Genomic DNA, 20,657 nt, shown 5'->3' with positions numbered 1-20,657 from the left:
GGCTAAACAAACTGTGGTACATCCACAGCAGGTATTACTAGTCAACAACAAAAGGGAACAGACAGTTGATACATGCGATGACGTGGATGACTCTCCAGAGAATTACGATGAGTGGAAGAAGTCAATCCCAAAATGTTCCCTGTCATGTGATTCCATTTATATAACATTCTTGAAATGACAAAATCGTAGAAATGGAGAACAGATTAGTGGTTGCCAGGATTAAGGGGAGCATAGGGACAGGAGGAAAATGCCTATAAAAGGGCAACATGAGGGATCCTTGTAGTGACAGACCTCTTCCGTATCTTGACTGTATCAATGTCAATATCCTGGTGGTGATATCGTGCTATAGTTTCACAGGATGTTAACATGGGAAAACTGGATGAAGGGTACCCAGGATCTCTCCGTATTATTTCTTACAGCTGAATATGAATCTATAATTATCTTAAAAAGAAGTTTAGTTTTTAAAATCCTTTAAAAAGGCATGGAAAATAAAACATGAGTATGAAATTGATTTACAAACTCAAATATAAAATTCAGGGAACAACTTTTATAATAATATATGTTATTAAAGAAGACAATAATATATTTCATATTATATGTATATATTATATATAGAGAGAGAGAGACACACACATAATATATATATATATGGATATATTTAAAGAAGAGTTTGAGTAAATTCATGAATCAGTCTACCATAACCTAATTAGGAGAATTAGGATTACTAAGGGTCCATCATCAGTCTCAGAGATGGATGGAGCTGAGAACAGTCCAAATAGAACTAAAATTAAAGTCCAGAAGTCCTGGGGCACCTGGGTTAAACACCCAACCCCACCCTTGATTTTGGTTCAGGTCATGACCTCAAGGTGGTGAGACTGAGCCCCGTGCCGGGCTCAATGTGGAGCCGGCTTAAGATTCTCTCTCTCTCTCTCCCTCTGTCCCTCCTCCCTGCTCTTTCTCTCTCTCTCTCTTTCTCAAAAAAAAAAAAAAAAGTCCAGAAAACCCATTTTTCTGACTCTGGTTAGCCAATCTCTTTTGCCCTGGTGCCCCTATTACCAGTGGCAAGAGTTCCAATAGGTTAATAGAAGATCTGTCTTCCTAGTGCCCAAAGGAATTGCTGGCCGGCAGTCTGCACCTTCTGGAAATGCAATCTCCCCTTCAGTCCACTAAGAGATCATTTCCGATTCTCGGAGTCCCAGGACACTCAAAAGTAAAAAACAACCTGAAAGAACAATCCTCCTTTCATTCTTTTCATTTTCAAATGAGAAAAGTAAGACCTCAGAGGCTCTACAACTTTCCCAGGCCTCCTTGATCCCTATCACATAACAAGTATAAAATTTCTCATAGGAAATATTGGTGAAATGATCTAAATTTCTCCCCTTTTGGTAGAACCACGGGTACTAAATGCAAATATTTTGCTGTGTTGAGTTATCCCTCTACTAGCAGGAAAGTTAGCAAAGTGATCTCTCCATATTTATTGTCAACCACACCGTGGCCAGGAAGTTCTATACAACAGAACAGCTATTCCCTAGAACAATACTTCAAAAGATCAGAAATGAATTCTGATTATCGCAGCTACCCTGAATTTAAAATATTCTGCCATCTTCAATTTTGCAAGCTGTTTAGACAAATATTGATTCAGGTAGAGTCCAAGCCAATGATTTTAAAGGCTCCAAGTGCCTCAAAGATCCTGATGAAACCAGACTGTCCTCCTCATACCACTCTTATCCACAAGCTACTCAGGCCCAATGTCCGGGTACCATAGGCGGACCCAAACCTCTTCAGAGAGCATCACCCGTAAGTCTTGGACATCAGTCTCTAACCTAAATCTGGCCCACAGCACCTACCACTATACTGCCGTCTCGAGGCGAGCTTGAAATCTACTAGAACCAACCTGTTAACATCCTATCTTTACATCTGATGATTTTTACTTGACAGAGAAATCAGCAGCAGCTCTATCACACTGAAGACCTTCCCAGCTGGATACCTAGTTTTACCATCCAGCTATATCTTATCCCCTCCAGAGGAGTACACTGTTGTTGGTTGGCTCAAGGGCCAATCTGAGCGATGGGGTCTGTTCCCAACTTGATATCTAGACTCCTTCCCATCCCTTAGGCAGTTCTCAGTAGCAGCCTGATGGAGATGGAGATGTCCAACATGCTCCTGGAAGTGCCACCAGTTGACTTCTCTACCTTTCTCTCTTCCTCCAGCTCAGGTGCCCTTGACTTGTGCAACGAACCTGCTGTTGCTTGGAAGATGCACATTCAAAATGAAGCTGAGATCAAATAAGAAAATGCTATTCTCAGTGCAATAAGCAAATGACTCCCAGCCCGTGGGGAAGTTTCTATCCCAATCCACAACTGACTATATTTAGTAGTAGTAGACTGTGTTTTTTTGGGTTCCACCAGAAGCAGATTCTGAGACAATAACTGAAATGCAAGTAGTCTGGTTTAGAAGTAACCTCAGGAAACACTGGTAGGAGAGTGAGGAGGTGAGACGAGGAAGATGATCAAGATGATTAATACAAGATCAAGCCTATTACCATTGTGTGCAGCTGGGGCTCAGTCCACTAGGCAACTCTGACAGACAGTTCAGAACACACTCCATAGCTCTGTAAACTGAGAGGCAAGGAAGCTGGGGCCCTTATTCAACACTCCCTGTCTGTCACTAGTTAATAGTTGCTTCTAGGGCCACCCGCCCTCCAGCACTTCCAGCTCACCTTGCATGAAGACCTGGCATGCTCCCTGTCAGAAATATTTTACAGAGCTCTAAGGCACAGTTACCCATGTTCACCCGTGAATGCCAACGTACATGAGCAGACACCAAGAGGGTCTATGAGGACTACTTGGCCTACCCTGTTAATCAGCTCCTGAGAGCCATGGCTAGTATTAGGACCCTTAACAGGTAATGAACCTCAAACATACTGAAGTTTCTACCTGCAACAGACGAAAGAGAATGCATTTATTCCGCAATACGTTTTTTGAAAACCTTGTCAGAAACGGAACACACTACATGGGGAACTCATTTTCTCACTGGAAATGGGAAATGGAAAAGGAACCTGAGTTTTCTGTTTTAATAATGGTCAAGGTGTTGAGGGGCTGTTTATATAGGTGTGAACATCAACTTTTTTAAAGACCAATAATGACTCACCTTCTTCCCAACCCCTGTATTTCCCCTAATTCATTGCCGAGGACCCCACATTTAAAGAATGACCCCCTCCCCAAAAAAGTATAAAAAACCAATAGAACAAGCAAGCAAAGGCTCTGGAGAATGAACTGTGGGTGTTTATTTGGCATCACAGAAGGAAGTGGTAAAACTGTGAAAGGGAAAATACGTTTGTGCTTCATGAAAAATCACCTCCAAAACTGCCATAATGACTTCTCACATTTCCTCTTGCAAAGGCAGGGGTCTTCGGTTTTTAAAAAGTGTTTAATCAGACTTATATTTCAGTACCACAAGGAAACATGCCTAGTTTTCTTGAGCCAAAAATGTTCATTAAGCAATCATTCCACCGTGCATCTTTTATGGCGTTTACATTGGAGATACAAAGATAGATAAGGCAGTACCTACAAAGGAGGTCGTAATCTTTACATTACTCATAGTAACTACGTCCCACAGGTAATTTCCTTGTAAAGAACGAAGAAGAAAAATGGGAGGCCAGATTGAGGAAAGCCATTCCAAGTGTTTTGGGCAGAACAGAGAAGGCAGATGTTCTAGTGAAAGAAAATATATATATATATTGCAGGCAAGAGAAAAGCCAAAAACAAATTTAGGAGAAAATAGGGCATAACCACATAAAATAATATTATATATAATAACATGTTATACTCACTGGATCTGGAGCCACAGGAAGGAGATATCTGACCAGATGGGCAAGTGCACATATTTGGCCTAGAACAAAATCCATCCCCACAGGAATGCCGACAAATGGCTGTGAATAAAATCAGAGGTCTGTTAGTACATGGCTTCAGAGCATGGTGCTTTACAGGAACCCAACCCTCAAATGAGGAAATCTGGACTCTCCGCTTCCTCGTTACTTTTGCCATCATGACTTATGTGCCCTTAGGTCTCGGGTTTATGCATTTACAAAGCAAATGTGTTGGCCTAAATAAGCTCTGGATGTAAAAGACAATAATTCCCTTCTGCCTATCAGGGCTTCTCAACCTCCCTCTGCTTATACCACGCAGCACCCAATCTATCAAAAGCCCAGGACATCCTATTGAGAGAAAAGAGCACAGGGGCGCCTGGGTGGCGTAGTCCTTAAGCGTCTGCCTTTGGCTCAGGGCGTGATCCCAGCGTTCTGGGATCGAGCCCCACATCGGGCTCTTCCGCTAGGAGCCTGCTTCTTCCTCTCCCACTCCCCCTGCTTGTGTTCCCTCTCTCACTGGCTGTCCCTCTCTCTCTGTCAAATAAATAAATAAAATCTTTAAGAAAAAAAAAGAGAGAGAGAGAGAGAAAAGAGCACAAACAAAAGTCCTGCACTTAAATAAATTTAAATGCCTACAGGCATTTTGTGTTTATATTAACTTTAACATTTAATGATATAAAAATTGCAGCAGGATTCTTGGGAGCCCATTTTATTATAAATCCTTGTTGCTTAATAATTTTTATAAAAATCCTGAGTCCTGCTAAGACTAATTTTCTTTTTTTTTTTTTTAAGATTTTATTTATTTATTTGACAGAGAGACAGCCAGCAAGAGAGGGAACACAAGCAGGGAGAGTGGGAGAGGAAGAAGCAGGCTCCCAGTGGAGCAGGGAGCCTGATGCAGGCAGGGCTCGATCCCAGGACTCTGGGATCACGCCCTGAGCCAAAGGTAGACACTTAACGACTGAGCCACCCAGGCGCCCCAAGACTAATTTTCTATATCAGATCCTGCCCACCGGGAACGTATAATCAATGGAGCAACTTTGATCCTACATTTAAGTCCCATTCTCAGTGATACCAACAGTCTGAGAGAAGAAGTTTGGAATCCACTGCCATAGCACTGAGTCTACTATCAAGAAGCTATTCATCCTTTAGAGAAATATTAACACTTTCATGCTACTGAGAGACTAATATACTGGTACCAAATGCTCTGCTGGTGGCCAAGAGAATAAGTTTAAATGGCAAATGATTTATATATATTAGCAGGTCACTACTTTCCATACTCATAGGCATGATCCCTTCCTCAAATGCCTGCATAACTTTGCAAGAGGCAAGTGAGATGTGCAAGGCTAAAAGTAATACCCATGATGGAAAGTGCATTCAAACATCAAAAAAGCTTAGGATAGAGATTGAAAACTATTAAGAAATAAACTGTCAAAGGATCCTATAAACATCTATTTAAATACCTGAAGACAGCATTTCTCAGAGATTCTATAGAATACCGGAAAGTGTTCTATTGTCAAGTTCATTTAGAAAACTCCAAACACCATTAAATACCTCCTTAGTGATTAAGTTTTGATCCTTCAATAAAGCACAATGAGCCAAATGAATAAGACACTTTTGGTCAAAATCAAGAATTGGGAAATAAATTAACTTTTTGAGGTCACCAAGAGAGCGCTGGTTGAAATACTCCATTCTTCTACAGACCACTCTAAGCCAAGAAAGAAAATGGAGTAAGTGATTCCCTAATGTCCTTTCAGCTCTAAATTTCCCCATTACATGGATAGAGTTTCCTGAAAACTGGAAATTACTTCAAAGGTATGATGACAGTAAAAGTTCATAAATGACAGAGCCAAAACCAATTTGCCATAGTATCTCCATTAAATAGCACCTTTTCTGGCACGTGGTCTGTCACTCCACATTTGTGGGAAATGATTGGAATCTGGAGGTTTGCTGTGGCCACTGAGTCAATGGAGGAATATCTGGTACCGTTTGAGTTCTTTCCTCATCTTTCCACTCATCTGCATCCGATGCTCTATCCACTTCCTTTCCTCTCTAAGAGCTAGGTCTGTCTTTGGCCTCGACCACCCAAATTCAGTGTACAAAGTTTGAGTAGGTTTGTGGGAGGCCAACAGAGTTAGAGATTACAATAAGGAAAGCAGCAATGGTATCCTTTTTTCAAAATCCCATCAAAGTAATTACACAGTCTATGAAGCCAGGTCACATGTACCCTTGAGCAAAGTACCCCTGTGGCTCTATTCCCTTTATGTCAGAAATATTCTACAGGAAGTCACTGAACTAAAGTGTAACAGTGGTTTGACCAAATTAGCGTAATTCCCAATCTGGATTCAGAGGAAGTAGGAAAATCTTAGAGCTGGAAGGCTCTGCTATAAACATATTAATGGTATGCAGTTACAAAGAAACAAGTACTAAGAATGACCATGCAACCAAAACAACAAAAGAAGAACATGAAAGAAAGACAGATCGTCTATTTACTTACGGACAATACACTGATTTCCACCAGGTAAGGTTTTCCATCCAGGGCAACAGTAAGCATTATAACGGGATCCACAGACATTGGGTCTGGAAAAAAAAAAAAAATCCAATCACAAGAATTCCATACTTTAAAAATATATGTATATGACCAAATAAAAGGAAAAAAAAAATCTCTGAGTTACAAGAACAGTATGAAGTTTTGCAGACCAAAAAAAAAAAGGTAAACTCATGGGACTTAACACTGGCTTAGTAGTTTGGGACTCTTTAACGTAATGATACCAATAAGGATATCCCTTAATATCCCTTACCCATACACAGAAAAATAAAAACCAGAGATCCCAAATGCAGTGTGTTCTATCACTGCACTGCATAGATATAAAAATCTATGGGGCTAAATGAGTCTAATTTAAACAATAAAATTCCTACCAATCAAGTTAAGAAAGGTCATTATAAAATCTGCATATAAAGTTTTAAATTTCTACTCATTGAAGCTGTGTATTTTTTTTTTACAATGACCCAACTCACCCCTAAAATGTGACCATATTCTTCCTTTCACTAGAATTACGGGAATACAAACTCTGACATTAGTCAGAAAAAATAAATGCCAAAAAATGTAAATATTTCTTTAGCCAAAGTTTAGAAACACAGTAGTTGACACCGGCAGTTACAGGAAAATAAAGTCAATTAACTTTGGGTTTCTTGTTTACAGATATTTCATCAGGTTTCCTGGAGCAAAGCCTCCATTCAGAATCCAGATGATCCATATTTAACAATTTAAGGGAGCCACAGGGTAAGGATCTAAATAGTTCTATACTGGAAACGAAGGCAAGGATTGAACACGCAGCGACCCCAAAGAAACCATTCGTTTCACTATGCCACATCCTAGGGCCTAAACACTGATACTCCTTCGTCAAGTTCAGGGGCTGATGAATAAGGTCAAATGTTTTGCAATCAATTTCACAAACAGTGGCTATTCCAAGGCTCGCTGGTATAAATTCTGCAGTCCCATCAGCATAAACCTTTAACAACAACTGCGTAAATAAAATGTACTTCTGGTTGGGGTGCACACGCACGTTTTCCCTGTTTGTGCAGACCATGTGTAACAGCATGGAAGCTTCCTGCATCTTCTCTGAACTCACTACTTCAAGCACAAGCAGGACAGGGAACCAAGGTAAGGTCTTTGCCCTGTCCTGTGCTCTTCTCACAGCCCCAGAGGACCTGGAGCACTGCAGGGCAAAATGCATACTGCAGACTGACGGATGCCAAAGTCAGAGAGAGAAGTAGGAAGAAAGTTAAAGGAACTCGGGAAAGGGCCCTAAATCCATACCCAACAGCCCCAGGTATCTCCAAAGCTACTCAGAAAATGATTGGATAGAGGCTTACTATGTGCCTGATGCGAAGGGCTCTCTGAGCCTCAGTCGATGTCTCTACACATTGGGATAATGAAGTGTCTGCCTTGGCCACACATCATGTGTGTCTATCTATCAGATGAAATAATGGACATGAACGCAATGCCGCATTATCTTCTGACCTAAATTAGTGACTCAACCAAAGGAACTATAAAAGGTTAAGGAAGAGAGAGTTTATCACAAATTCTAAGCCAGGGTTCTCAATCCTGTGCCCAACCTGTGACAAAGTAGTGCCCCAAACTTCAGTTCAGAGTACCCAGAACTTTCTAGAGCAAGTCAAAATCTTGGCAAGGGGAGTGAGATGAGAAGTTAGGATAGGAGCTAGGGTCGGGGCAGCAATCGAACCTCCCAACTCCATAAAAGTTCTCTATATTGAAAATGATAATCCAAGCCAGAGTCAACCACCTCAAACCTTCCCCAGTAACAGCTCATTACAACAACTCCACTGGATCCAGTCCAACCCCAAGCCAAATCCTGGAATTGCTTCAGAGGACCCCTGAGCCTTTGTAGGTGTCCTGTGGTCAGAGTAACTATGTTTTCAAACAAAAATCAGGACATATTGTCTGACAAGAATGAGTGTATTTATGAAGTAATAACACACATAACATGGTGAAAAAAACTAAGAAAAAAAAAAGAAGAGTCCAGAACCAATATCTACAAAACAAGATATTCCAAAGATTTTCCAAGGTGTTTGAAAAATCACAGTAATATAAACATTCCTCATTGTTTTTTCAATGTTTACAATCAACCTACAGACAAAACATGGAAGACATTATGATTTACAATGATTACAAAACAAAATGTAAATGTTTTAAACCTGCGCCTGTAAAAGTAATGGTATAGATAATATAAATCAGAAAACAAGCTGGGAAGAAAGGCGTGGAGAGAAATAAAGTAGTTGATCCAAGAAATAGAAGCTGAAGTATATTATATAATGTTTTAAGATAACCAATAACTGTAAGTCATACTATTATTACAAAAAACAAAAAAGCAGGAAGGAAAAGAGAGAGAAAAGGTATCGATATCTCAGTAAACTATGGCCCCATCTTTCATGGCAAGGAGCCAATGGATACTGTGTAAATCTAGAAACAGAGGTACAAGCACAATGCATGGTGTCATGAAGATAAACATGAGAAGAACCAAAACCAGAAATGGTTAAAATTGGTTGCCTCAAGAGATGAAGATCTGGGGAAATGAAGAGAAATCTTTTGCATTCTCACCTAATACTCATTCATAACGCTCATTTTTTAAAATATGTGCTGTTATACTTTGCTCATCCTCTTTTATTTAAAGCAATAACTTTAAAAGTATAAACAACTTCTCTCATAAACGGGGTACTTTCTGCTTCATTGTATGAATGGTTTCGTTCATTCACTGTTCCATTTCATTAGTGATCACATTTTTACTTCACTGCACTACTAAAATTCTACATAATGTCTACTTGTGATTTATTTTTGTTTGCCTGCTCTGTCTTTTTTGAGTTTAATAACTTTATAGTACGTAATATATCATTTCAAGTGTTTCAACCAACCTCCTCAAACAATGACTGTTCTAATGTCGTTGCCATTAAATACTACCAGGTTATGTGGCTTAATGCAAGGTAGTAGAAAGATGCAAGATTTCTCCTCTGCTAACTTTGATCTTGAGAACTGCAAACTAACAGCACTCATTCAAACAAGCTGGGTGGCATTTATTCTACCTACACACAGGAAAAACAGCTCTAATTCTAGAAATAAATGAATGTCTTATTTAAGTTGGAAAGCACAAAGATATGTAAAATCTAAAGTAGACACGCTGGATTATTTCCATTATAAAAGATTTTATTCTAAGGTTTCAGCACAAAAAGCATTAATGAAGAAGATAAATCTTTAATGAACTTTTTTGTATGTAAATGAAAATGCAGAATTCTTACCTTTCTCTTCCTTTTCACTTCATCAGCCATACCCACCAACCCACCACCAAAACAAGCCAAAAGTTAAAGCTTAGAGCAAGTGGCAGTAGCATGTGGCAAATCAAAAATAAAATTCAAAGAGAAAATAAATTTATGCTAAGCGCTAGAGATACATTGCTTTATTTCATTCTCATAGCAATGCTTTGAGCTAAGTTCTATTATTATTGTCTTTAACACTAAGGAAACTATGGCTTAGGAAGGTTAAACAAACCAGCAAGGTCCCACAGCTTGAAAGTAAAGAATGGGGATTTAAACTCAGGAAGCCTGACGCCAGAGTATACTCTTTTAACCCCTATGTTAGGAGAGATGCATTTGGGGGCAAGATCGAATTCCACCCAATAGCATTCATGAGAGTATGAGTAAAAAAGCCTACAGAATGTCCATCAATAAACCACCAATTAAGCATAAATTGTTTTTACCTGTATTCTAGTAGTTTGGGGGGCGTGGGGAGGAGGAAAATACATTTAGAGTCCACTTCGGCACTGTGTATTACATTGTTTTAATTGCTAAGTCTTCATCTGTAACTTCTCTTACCAATTGCTTTGAATACAGTGCTCTCCAACAACCCACCTCCAGTCTCTCTGGGGACTAGGTGAGCCTCAGCAGGCTGAATATTCGGATCTGGTTCAGACAGCACTCAGAGATTGTGTGGGCTAGCAAAAGCCCCTCTCAACGGAGCAAACAGCTGGGCTTTGCCATGTCTGACCACATCACTGCAGGAATTGGCCTCTGTGCAAGATGTCTGCAGCGTGTCCACATTCCTTAGCCAGAATCCACTTCTACAAGTCTGGCCTCCCTTACAGGCAAGATAGCCTTTCTGCTTCCTATCCCAAGTTCAAATTCCCTTTCAGACAAGACTGGGGTAATAAAAACAAGTTCAGGGGGCTCTTATTTCATACGCATGTGACGTGATTAAATCCTTGGGCAAGAAGAATACTAAGCATTAGGTTAAGGTTAATGAGGCTGACCCTGCTCCATGTATGTGTTGCCTGCTTTTTTTGAACTGTGAGGGGAAAAATAATGACTTAGTCCTCTTAAGTGTGGAGGGGTATCAAAGGCATATGCCCCCACAAAATAAAGGGTGCCCAACTGTCCATGTAACATGCCTCAAGGTAATATCCTAACATTCCAATGTTCCAGTTTTTAAAAGTAATAATTTTCACTGTCAAAAAATGTGAAAGATCATGAAAAAACTATGATCCACAAATGAGCTACATATATTGTGAACGATACATCATGACTTTAATAGTTTTTTGACAGTTTTTTTGTTATCAAAGTAAAAAGAAAAAAGCAAAAGAAAAACTATGAGTACTATCTGATGAGGGGACCCACTACTACTCCAATAAACTTTGCAAGAGCTGCCCCCTTCCTTAGGTGCCTTTACTCTGGCCCTTCTTGCTAAAGACAGATGTCACATCTACCAGCAGTGATTTGAATACCACATGCGACTATTCCAACCCATCTGCCAGTCACAACATCTCAAGTAATGAAACTTCAAACCCTGGTAAAGAAAACGGCTTCCATGTCCTCCTCAAGCTTCCGTGGGGGCTCTTCAGACCCAGGGACTCCTTTCTGGATTGTCTGGGTCAACAATGGCTGGGACCCGGACAATTCTGGTTCTCTCCTTTGAAGGCATATGCCGGCCAACCTCTCCAACCTACTTCATGAAGTATTAGCCTCCTGATTTTTTGTAAATCTGAAACTGTTCCACAGTGAAAAAAAAGTAAAATAATAATACTGCAACCATGAAATTATAAATATACTCTTCCAGGTTTTGATAGTGATTAAGACACAGCCTTTGCTCTCGGAAGAAGACAGGCATGTCTGCAAAGAGTGTCACTACAGCAGTTAAAACACGAACATCAAGGTCAGCCTGGAGAGCTAGAAGTCCAGAACAACGGTGCTTTTGCCCATCATCCATGGTAGGCTCAGCAGAAACCTCTCTGAGCTATGACTTGATGTATCCCACTTGATAAGAGAAATCATTCATTTTATTCCATCCCACTGCTGAAATTCCTCTTAAATTCTCTAATTCCACTAGCAAACCCCTTGCTCATTATTTTATTTCAAGTTTTTATTTAAATTCTGGTTAACATATATAGTAAAATTGGTTCAGCGTAGAATTCAGTGATTCATCACTCACATATAACACTCAGTGATCATCAGAACAGGTCCCTCCTTAGTGCCCATCACCCAGTTAGCCCATCTCTCGTTCACCTCCTTCCGGCAACACTCAGGCAAATCCCTTGTTTCAATCTTGGTGTTTCACTGCTGGCCTGATATCACATTCTTTTTTTCCTGCCTTCCTCCTTCCTCTTTACTTTGTTAGAACAACGCAGCCAAGTATCTCTTCACATTCACCATGTTAAGTTCTGTTCTCCTATGTTCCAAACACAGACCTTCACCCTCCCTAAGATGTGAAACATCTCACTATCAGCTTCAGGTCTCTGCCAGGTAGGTCTAACCGGCCTACCCTCATCTTCACCTACACCTTCAATTACACCCTCCTGTCCCGCTCCTTCCCTTCGTCATCTCAGCTCTCACTCATGCATTCACTTCTCCTCCAGGACACACATGCTAAATCTAGATGCTTCTTCCATGTTTCCTTTTTAGTGTATAATTTCATTTCCCCCTATACTGGTAATCCTTCCTCCTCCTCAATTAATTCCAACCACCTTTCAACCTACCAACACAATTCCAGACATCTCTCTCAAAAACCCACATATGCTATATTGTAATTATATATTTTAAATAATTATATGTCTAGATTCTCACCCCTGAAACCTGCCCCTACCCCCTCTGTTCCAAAACTTCAGGCAGAGAAACAATGTCTGTCATGCCTAGACTATCCTGGAGTCTATTTAGAAATATACAAGATAACATTGATTGAGTGCCTTAGTAAGTACAAAGTACAATTAACAAAGATTCATACTATGTCTCTGATGTCCTAAATAGGTCATCTGTAAATGCCACTAACATGGAAACTATATAATAGAACTATTTCCTTTTTTTTAAGATTTTATTTATTTATTTGACAGAGAGAGAGACAGCCAGCGAGAGAGGGAACACAAGCAGGGGGAGTGGGAGAGAAAGAAGCAGGCTCCCAGCAGAGGAGCCTGATGTGGGGCTTGATCCCAGAACGCCAGGATCACGCCCTGAGCCGAACGCAGACGCCTAATGACTGAGCCACCCAGGCGCCCCTAATGGAACTATTTCTTACAAATTAATCCATTTAAAAGAAAAATCTTTCATACCTATTTGAAAGGCTATCATTAGCTAAACAGTAATGTATAATGGTTTCACGCCTTGGTTATTTTGCTGATGTGCTGATCATTAATTTATTGTGATCAGTGAAGTTATCAATATTTACAGTTCAGGGATCACTATATTTCCTTCAAAAACTCAATGTAGACAAAACACTCAAATATGAATATCTATTTATTTCTTTAGCAAAGGAAAACAAAAAGTCCAAAGCAACAAAACAAAGGTTTTCAGCTCACAGATTGGTGCACGTTTCACTGTGGCAGGTTGTTGCAAATGACCAGGGCCAGAGACGGCGCGAGCCATATGTGGCCAATTCCTAAAGACAACCGCCACGAAGTTCTTGGGGCAGCATTGAAAGATCTGCCTGAAGGTGCTACTTGGAGGATCACTTTCCTCACTGCTCAGTGGGGTAACTCACAGCATGGGCACAACAGAGAGGGTGCTGCAACTACAGTTTAATTTGCTCTGCACCCTAAACTGTATTTTTGTGGGGATTTTGTGTTGATCAAAAGCAACAGTCCAAGAACTTAAAAGCCACAGAATTTAGGTCACCATAACAGGGACACACACACACACACACACACACACACACACACACACAGCCTACGAAAACTGAGGAAACAGAAAGGTGCAAAGATAGTTCCCCAAATCGGGGAGGTCATTTTAGACTGGCAGCCAACTTAAATCCTGTTGGAATCTTTTATAGGTGACTGGAACGTGTGTGTATGTGAGTGTGTGGTTTTCTTAGAAGAAGGAAAGGAAGAGGAAGAAGAGGAAGGAGAGGAAGGCGAAAGAGAAGAATAAGAATTTAAAGCCACAGGGTACACTGTAACAGGAAACTAGATATTGAACCATGAAGACCAGAAGCGTCACTATGCACAGCAGGTCCTAATCCTGCTGATGCACTAAGTACTTTCTGCTTCTGGTCCTCTGGATTAAACAACCCTAGAACACAGAAGCCTGAACAGCTACTAAACCACCCAAGTGGCCTCCAAGCTTCTAAAGGCAATGGCTGGATAACTTGCTATCATAGTCTGCACTGAACCTACCGCTCTCTAAGGAAGGGAGAGCTGTGTCTGGCCGGCTGGCATCACTGAACCCCTGGCTGGTGGTATAAAAGGTGCTCCCATCTACCATGGGGAGAGATGTATTTGTTTCTGAAGTTGGAACTTTACTATTTGACTCCAAAACGACAAGAAGGGATTGCCTCGAAACAGAAAAATGAGCCTGTTTCAAATTTGTATGTCGCCAGCCATCTGAGAGGGTTTGACCAATGACACCATGAAAACACATGGTGCTTCCAGAAAACTGCTTCCCAGAACTCTGCAACCCCTTGACTTTACCTGTGAGTTCAAGGATTATGGTGACATTTTCTTTGACTGGGCTCTTACTCCATTTACTCAAGCCAAAGTCATGTTGTACTTTTCCAAACGGTAGATGAAATTATAGAAATGACTGCAACTAAAACAAGTAAACTAAGGAGGTGATCCAGAACCTGGCATGGTGAAAGGCCTACTATATTGATTTTACTACTATATTAGTTTATTAGTTTATACTATGTTAGTTTACTACTATAATTAGTAAAATTATGATTTTACTAATTAAAAACCATATGGTGAAAGGCAGAGCCGGGTGGTGTCTGGGGAATTCACTGCTCCCTTCAGTTCCAACTGCTCCCTTCCCTCGTCTTCACCACCAACAGAAAAAAACCATGATTCTCACCACTTCCCAGAAATTCTCAAACCAAGAACTCTGTCCAGGGAGATAATAATATCTTCTGAATGTCCTGGCAATCCCACGAAAGACAGGAAAACCAGCCAATGGGGTCAGGCTTAGGGGAAAGAAAGGGGTCCTTCAGGAACTGGTAGGGCACAGTGACCCCATACTCTAGTTCCGAGGACTGGCAGCTCCCAATTGGACAAACAGGTAGAGCTCCAACATGTCATTTCTCTATTGGTATTTAAAACTCGGAATGGCTTTTCCAATAGAAACAATGTTAATAGGTGGTGGTTTGGGGTCCAGGCTAGTCAAACAGCAGTCTCTATCAGCTAAATAGGCTATTGTAGGCTGGTCTGGGAACCTGACCACAACTTAAAATGTTGTTTCTATGGGAAAACACATTCCACGGCAGGCAACCAGAAGGAAACTTGGCTACTCAAACTCATGGTCCCTGCAGCTACAGTAAGCTGCCCAGTGAGCTGTGAGAACCGAACACCTTAAACCCAGTCCACTCCACAGTCCTGAGAGGGCAGCTGGGATGGGAGCTTGCCCAGCCCCAGGCCCAGTGCCATCCCCCACCCCTGCATGAGACTGTCAGGGCCAACAGGGCAGATCCAGTAAGTCAATAAGTCAGGGATTTAAAAACTGAGTATACACCTGAAACTAGTGTAACATTTTGTGTCGACTATACTCAAATAAAAACAACAACAACTGGGGAGTAATTGGATATTCTAAACCTTAATATACCTGATTTCTTTAGAGACCAGAAGGTTCCACCCCGCCAGCAACTATAACATGAGATCACAGACCAAGAGTTCCGTGAGCCATTTCCAGAAAGACTGGCTTCCAGATGAAGTAAAGAAGCAGGTCAGTTTTGAAGTCTATTTGGTGGCCTCAATCTCATACTCAGGTTACTCAAGCATTTCAGATGCCCTGGAATCCAATAATTACCCTCTCTTTTGCAATGTGAGTTTTCTAAAGATAGAAAATTCAGATCTATCTTTACAACCCAGCACCTAGGAAAAGACCTGAATCTTAAATGGTAAATGAAGGTTTAGGGTTTAAATGTACCCCTGACTGAGACAAAAATGGGGGAGAATTCTGTCAGAGTAGTGAGCATTTAATTTGTTGAAAAGGTAAATGTTTATAAGAAATTTAATAACAAAATAAAGTGATGAAAAAGATAATTACTACTAAGAAATCAATATCATTTCATCTACTTTAATTTTAAAAACTGAAAATGAAAAGTAAAATACATAAGATACCCATAAATAGAATTCACGGGGTCTGAGAGTGAAATTTTTCCATGTTTCAGATGAATCACTTAAAAACATTCTACAGCTACAAACGTTTCAGAAATAGCCAAGCTGGAAGGAGCTGAGATGCCCTTCAACAGACGAATGGATAAAGAAGATGTGGTCCATATATACAGTGGAATATTACTCAGCCATCAGAAAGGATGAATACCCACAATGTGCATCGACATGGATGGAACGGGAGGGGATTATGCTAAGTGAAATAAGTCAAGCAGAGAAAGACAATTCTCATGTGCTTTCACTCATATGTGGAACAAAAGGAATAGCACAGAGGACCATAGGGGAGGGAGAGAAAACTGAATGGGAAGAAATCAGAGAGGGAGACAAATAATGAGAGACTCTGGACTCCGGGAAACAAACTGAGGGTTACAAAAGGGAGGGGGTTGGGGGGACAGGGTAACCGAGTGATGGGTACTAAGGAGGGCACGTGTTGTCATAAGCACTGGGTGTTATGTGCAAATAATGAATCCTTGAACACTACATCAAAAACTAATGAGGTACTATATGTTGGCTAACTGAACATAATAATAAAAAAAAAAGTTTCAGAAACCTTGTGCCTCAAACTTTATTTCATAGGAGTCAACAGGCAATGGGTCTTTTAAAACATTTATCTGCCAAACTACTTCATCAGAACAGAAGCAACATTGTTGCTAAGGAACAAAAAAATAGAAAATAAATCAGTGATAGAATTTAAGTTTCTAAAAAGTCAGAAGGTAGCTGAAAGCATGAAGTCGTTGACATTCTTTCATTGAAATTAACGATTCACAGTATTAGGGATAAAGAACTTGATAACTTTTTTTTAACTTTGCAACTGAGGCAAAGTTGTAAGCATTTATTTCCAAACATTTAAATCTCTGGAAAAAAAAATTTTTTTTAAGATTTTATTTATTTATTTGACAGAGAGAGACAGCCAGAGAGAGAGGGAACACAAGCAGGGGGAGTGGAAGAGGAAGAAGCAGGCTCCCAGCGGAGGAGCCTGATGTGGGGCTCCATCCCAGAACGCTGGGATCATGCCCTGAGCCGAAGGCAGACGCTTAACAACTGTGCCACCCAGGTGCCCCAGATCTCTGGAAAATTTTTAACAAGAATAGTCTAACTTAAATTTGAGGAAATTTTACTAAATCAGGAATTTATCTAGTCCATGTGAAGATACACTGTAGACTAAAAATAATAATTAGCAATTTTCAGAGAGCTTTATAATTTACAAAGTGATCATGTGACTCTTCCCCCAAATCCTATCAAGAAAATATATTGCTGTGCCCATTTTCAGATGAGGAAACTGAAATTCAGAGAAGTGAAGTAATTGCTCAAAGGTCACACAATGGAAACATTTCATAAATCACTAATTAAAAACCAAAAGAATTTATTATTAAAACATTCCAAAGTCAGTACTAGAGATTTTTAGATTAGAGATTAGAAAGATGTTTCCATAAATACCCAAACAAGAATGTGTTCATTTATATAAACTAGTTTATGCATAATTTTTTGTATTTTGGTTTTCTTAGATCTGCAAAAACAAACATTTTAATACAGATCTTCCAAAGCATATTAGAAAAAGAAAGCAATGGTAAAAGGAACACATTTAGGAAACATTCCTATAGACTGGGGTTTCTGTTTGGTGAGAATCCTATCTCATTGCCTCTAGCAAAAATATGAGTCAGCTGTTATGTTCAGTGTTTGGGGAGCGGGTGGGTGGGAGGCAAGGTAGAGATTCAAAATGTAGACAATTCAAAACCTACTCAAAGCTGCCACTGGAATATACTTTAGCCATGTAATTGAATATGGGTGTGACTTGTCTTTTTAAAAGTCAGTTCAAGCAAAACCGTCAGATCATGCAGGCAACTGTCTGGCCTGGCTCAGGAAGACAACGAGCTGCACAAAGGCCTGGGTGACCCAGACAATGCTCTGAAAAACCTTCCAATTTCAGGTCTCTATGACTTACTTCAGAGTCGACATGCTGTCCATTACATGGAGAACGTGGCAACTCATATTTCAACTGCCAGCACATCTCTTCCCTGAAATCCAACCCAAAAGATTTCCCTCTCAGCCTCAGTGATGCCAAGCACTGTCCTCTCCAAACTTTCTGAGCTCTGGAGAAGTTGTGACAGTATTCGTGTTGCAAGCTGTAATTAAGCAGACTGGGATCTCAATGCCAGCACAAAACTTCAACATAGTGACAACCTCTAAGAAGGAAAGGATGCTCACTGGATATTTGAGGATATTAAAAAAGTGAACACTAATTTTCAATGTAATAGTGGTACTGTGCTTATGTTTCTTAAAGAGTCCTTATTTTTTAGAGGTACATATTGAGATGTTCACAACAAATTAGTCTTTCATGGTTTTACTTCAAAATAATCCGTGGCAGGGGAAAGAAGTATAAAATAAGATTGACCATTAACTGATAAGGGCTAAACCTGGAGCTTCACAGCATTATTCTCTCTAGTTTTGTCCATATTTGAAATTGTCCACATTAAAGAGTTAAAACAGGGGTGCCTGGGTGGCTCAGTCGTTAAGCGTCTGCCTTCGGCTCAGGACATGATCCCGGTGCTCTGGGATCGAGCCCCACATCAGGCTCCTCCGCTGGGAGCCTGCTCCTTCCTCTCCCACTCCCCTTGCTTGTGTTCCCTCTCCCACTGGCTGTCTCTCTGTCAAATAAATAAATAAAATCTTAAAAAAAAAAAAAAGTTAAAACAACTCTGCAGCAGCATGTGGTCTAGCTCATTCTGATAACCATCCTCTCCTACAATGCCACCCTAATAACACACGTTGCTTTCTTTTTTCATTGACTTGAAGACCCAATTTTAACTATTATGCAACTCAACATTCTTGAGTGGGATGGGGATCCCCATTTGGAAATAATAACAGTCCAATCCCAAGATGTTTATTATCTTAAACAAGCAGCAAGAACTAACCGAAATGTTTCTATGCAGCTACTAAAGAAAGTTAATGTTCCTTAGACAAGGAATCCAAGAACAAAAGACTTAACCACACTTGTGCAAATAACTTATCATGTTAGCCCCAGGGGATGGGTTTCCCTGGGCATGACAACTGCTTTTTGACATGATCCATTTTCATAAGTATACCTTGTCTTTCCTTATGAGCAACATAAACCCTTCAGTTAACAAAAGATGAGTTTGAGGGAAAAGGGATTAATTTGTATCTGATTAGTCAAAGGGCTGAATGTTGGCTTTTCGGTTCACAAATGGAAGAATTCTTATAGTCATGGGAAATATGAGACAGAAGGAGAAAATCATTTAACAAGGAATCCTGGTATGTTTCCTGACTCCTCAAAATGTGAGAACGTGTGTTAACCTACTTTCAAGGAGGGGCCCAAATGCAAACGGCAGAGGAGTCAGTCCAAGGTCAAATTAGACTCTATTGTCTAGAGGCGCCTGGGTGGCTCAGCTGGTTAAACATCTGCCTTCAGCTCAGGTCATGATCTCGGGGTCCTGGGATCTGGGACTGAGCCCCAAGTCAGGCTCCCCGCTCAGCAGGGAGTCTGCTTCTCTCTCTCCTTCTGCCTCTCCCCCTTCTCAGGTTCTCTCTCTCTCATATAAATACAAAATCTTAAAAAAAGAAACCCTCAAAAATAAGAAAATAACCCCATTTTAGACTCTGTTGTCTAGAACGGTCAGCTGTTCAAAAATGTCTACACAAAATCAGAACTGCAGACAAAAAAAAAAAAAAAAGGAAAAAATGGCTCACATATTCTTGTAAAATTCCTGAAACGTTTTCAAAAGTTTAAAAAGAAAATTTTATTTCATTATTTGGGGTTTCTTTCTTTTCTGGGAAGTTAATAGAGCAGAGTAAGTACCTGGTTGTTTGTTCGTTTGTTTTTGCATTTTCATTTTTTTATAAATGTTGACTGTATTGGTGATGGTGTGACTTACCCTAAGGAGATGAGAGATATTAGGTAATTTGAACATTTTTAATGACAAACAGAAAAATAACTATTATCTGTTTAAACCATTCCTTATTTAAGGCACTCTTATTTTTATAGCCTGTGAATGAACTTGAAGCAACCACAACTTCCTAGGGTTTATTGCCAATCCGTTAATGAGAGGTTGGTATGTAAGGGTGCAGTGTATAGGAACTCTACCAAAGCACTGCCTAAACTAAGATAATGTATGTTTTTGTTCCATTTTCCCAGATGTTCAATAGTTTAATATCTCTTAAAAGTCAACTCTCACTAGAATTGAAATGGGAATCATTAAAAGAAAATGAAAAAATAAGAAGATTTTCAATTTCTCAAGAGAAATTGGGCACAGAAGAGAAACAACAACAAATAAGAATCCTTTGTACTGAATGAGCATTACGTTGCTGCAGGGCATGAAGCCAAAGGAAGGGAACGCTCAGCTGGAGAGCAAAGGCCATGGCTCTTCACAGAGGTGGCCAATGTGAGTCAGCCCAGCCCCAAATCACGTAAGATGGCCTGCCCACAAAGCGCCCAGAGGGAACAGTAATGAGAGAGTGAGTTGAAGGAGTTCTGTGTGGATGGAAAGGGAGCTTTCTCAGTTTGGGTGCAGATGCTGTGTTCAACCATCTAGCACCCCTCTACTTCTTTAAACCCATTCCACATACTCAGGCCTGGCCATCCAAGTGCCCCATTTCTTTGGCCACAGTGATAATAGGCACAG

At 40.2% G+C, this 20,657-nt stretch overlaps 1 protein-coding gene across 1 annotated transcript in view; it reads right to left on the bottom strand.

The window, feature by feature from the left end:
• Positions 1 to 20,657, bottom strand: part of FBN1 (fibrillin 1) — a 225,136-nt gene that overhangs the window by 191,819 nt on the left and 12,660 nt on the right. The window contains exons 2-3 of the mRNA XM_008705933.2: positions 6,366 to 6,448; positions 3,833 to 3,931 (exon numbers count right to left, since the gene is read on the bottom strand). Of these exons, the coding sequence (XP_008704155.2) occupies positions 3,833 to 3,931; positions 6,366 to 6,448 (182 nt within the window). The remainder of the gene's footprint in view (positions 1 to 3,832; positions 3,932 to 6,365; positions 6,449 to 20,657) is intronic.

Source organism: Ursus maritimus, unplaced genomic scaffold (assembly GCF_017311325.1).
Source record: "Ursus maritimus isolate PB19 unplaced genomic scaffold, ASM1731132v1 scaffold_35, whole genome shotgun sequence".
Lineage (NCBI taxonomy): Eukaryota > Metazoa > Chordata > Mammalia > Carnivora > Ursidae > Ursus > Ursus maritimus.
Note: the sequence above shows the minus strand (reverse complement) of the source record. Positions and strands in the feature narration are given on the sequence as shown.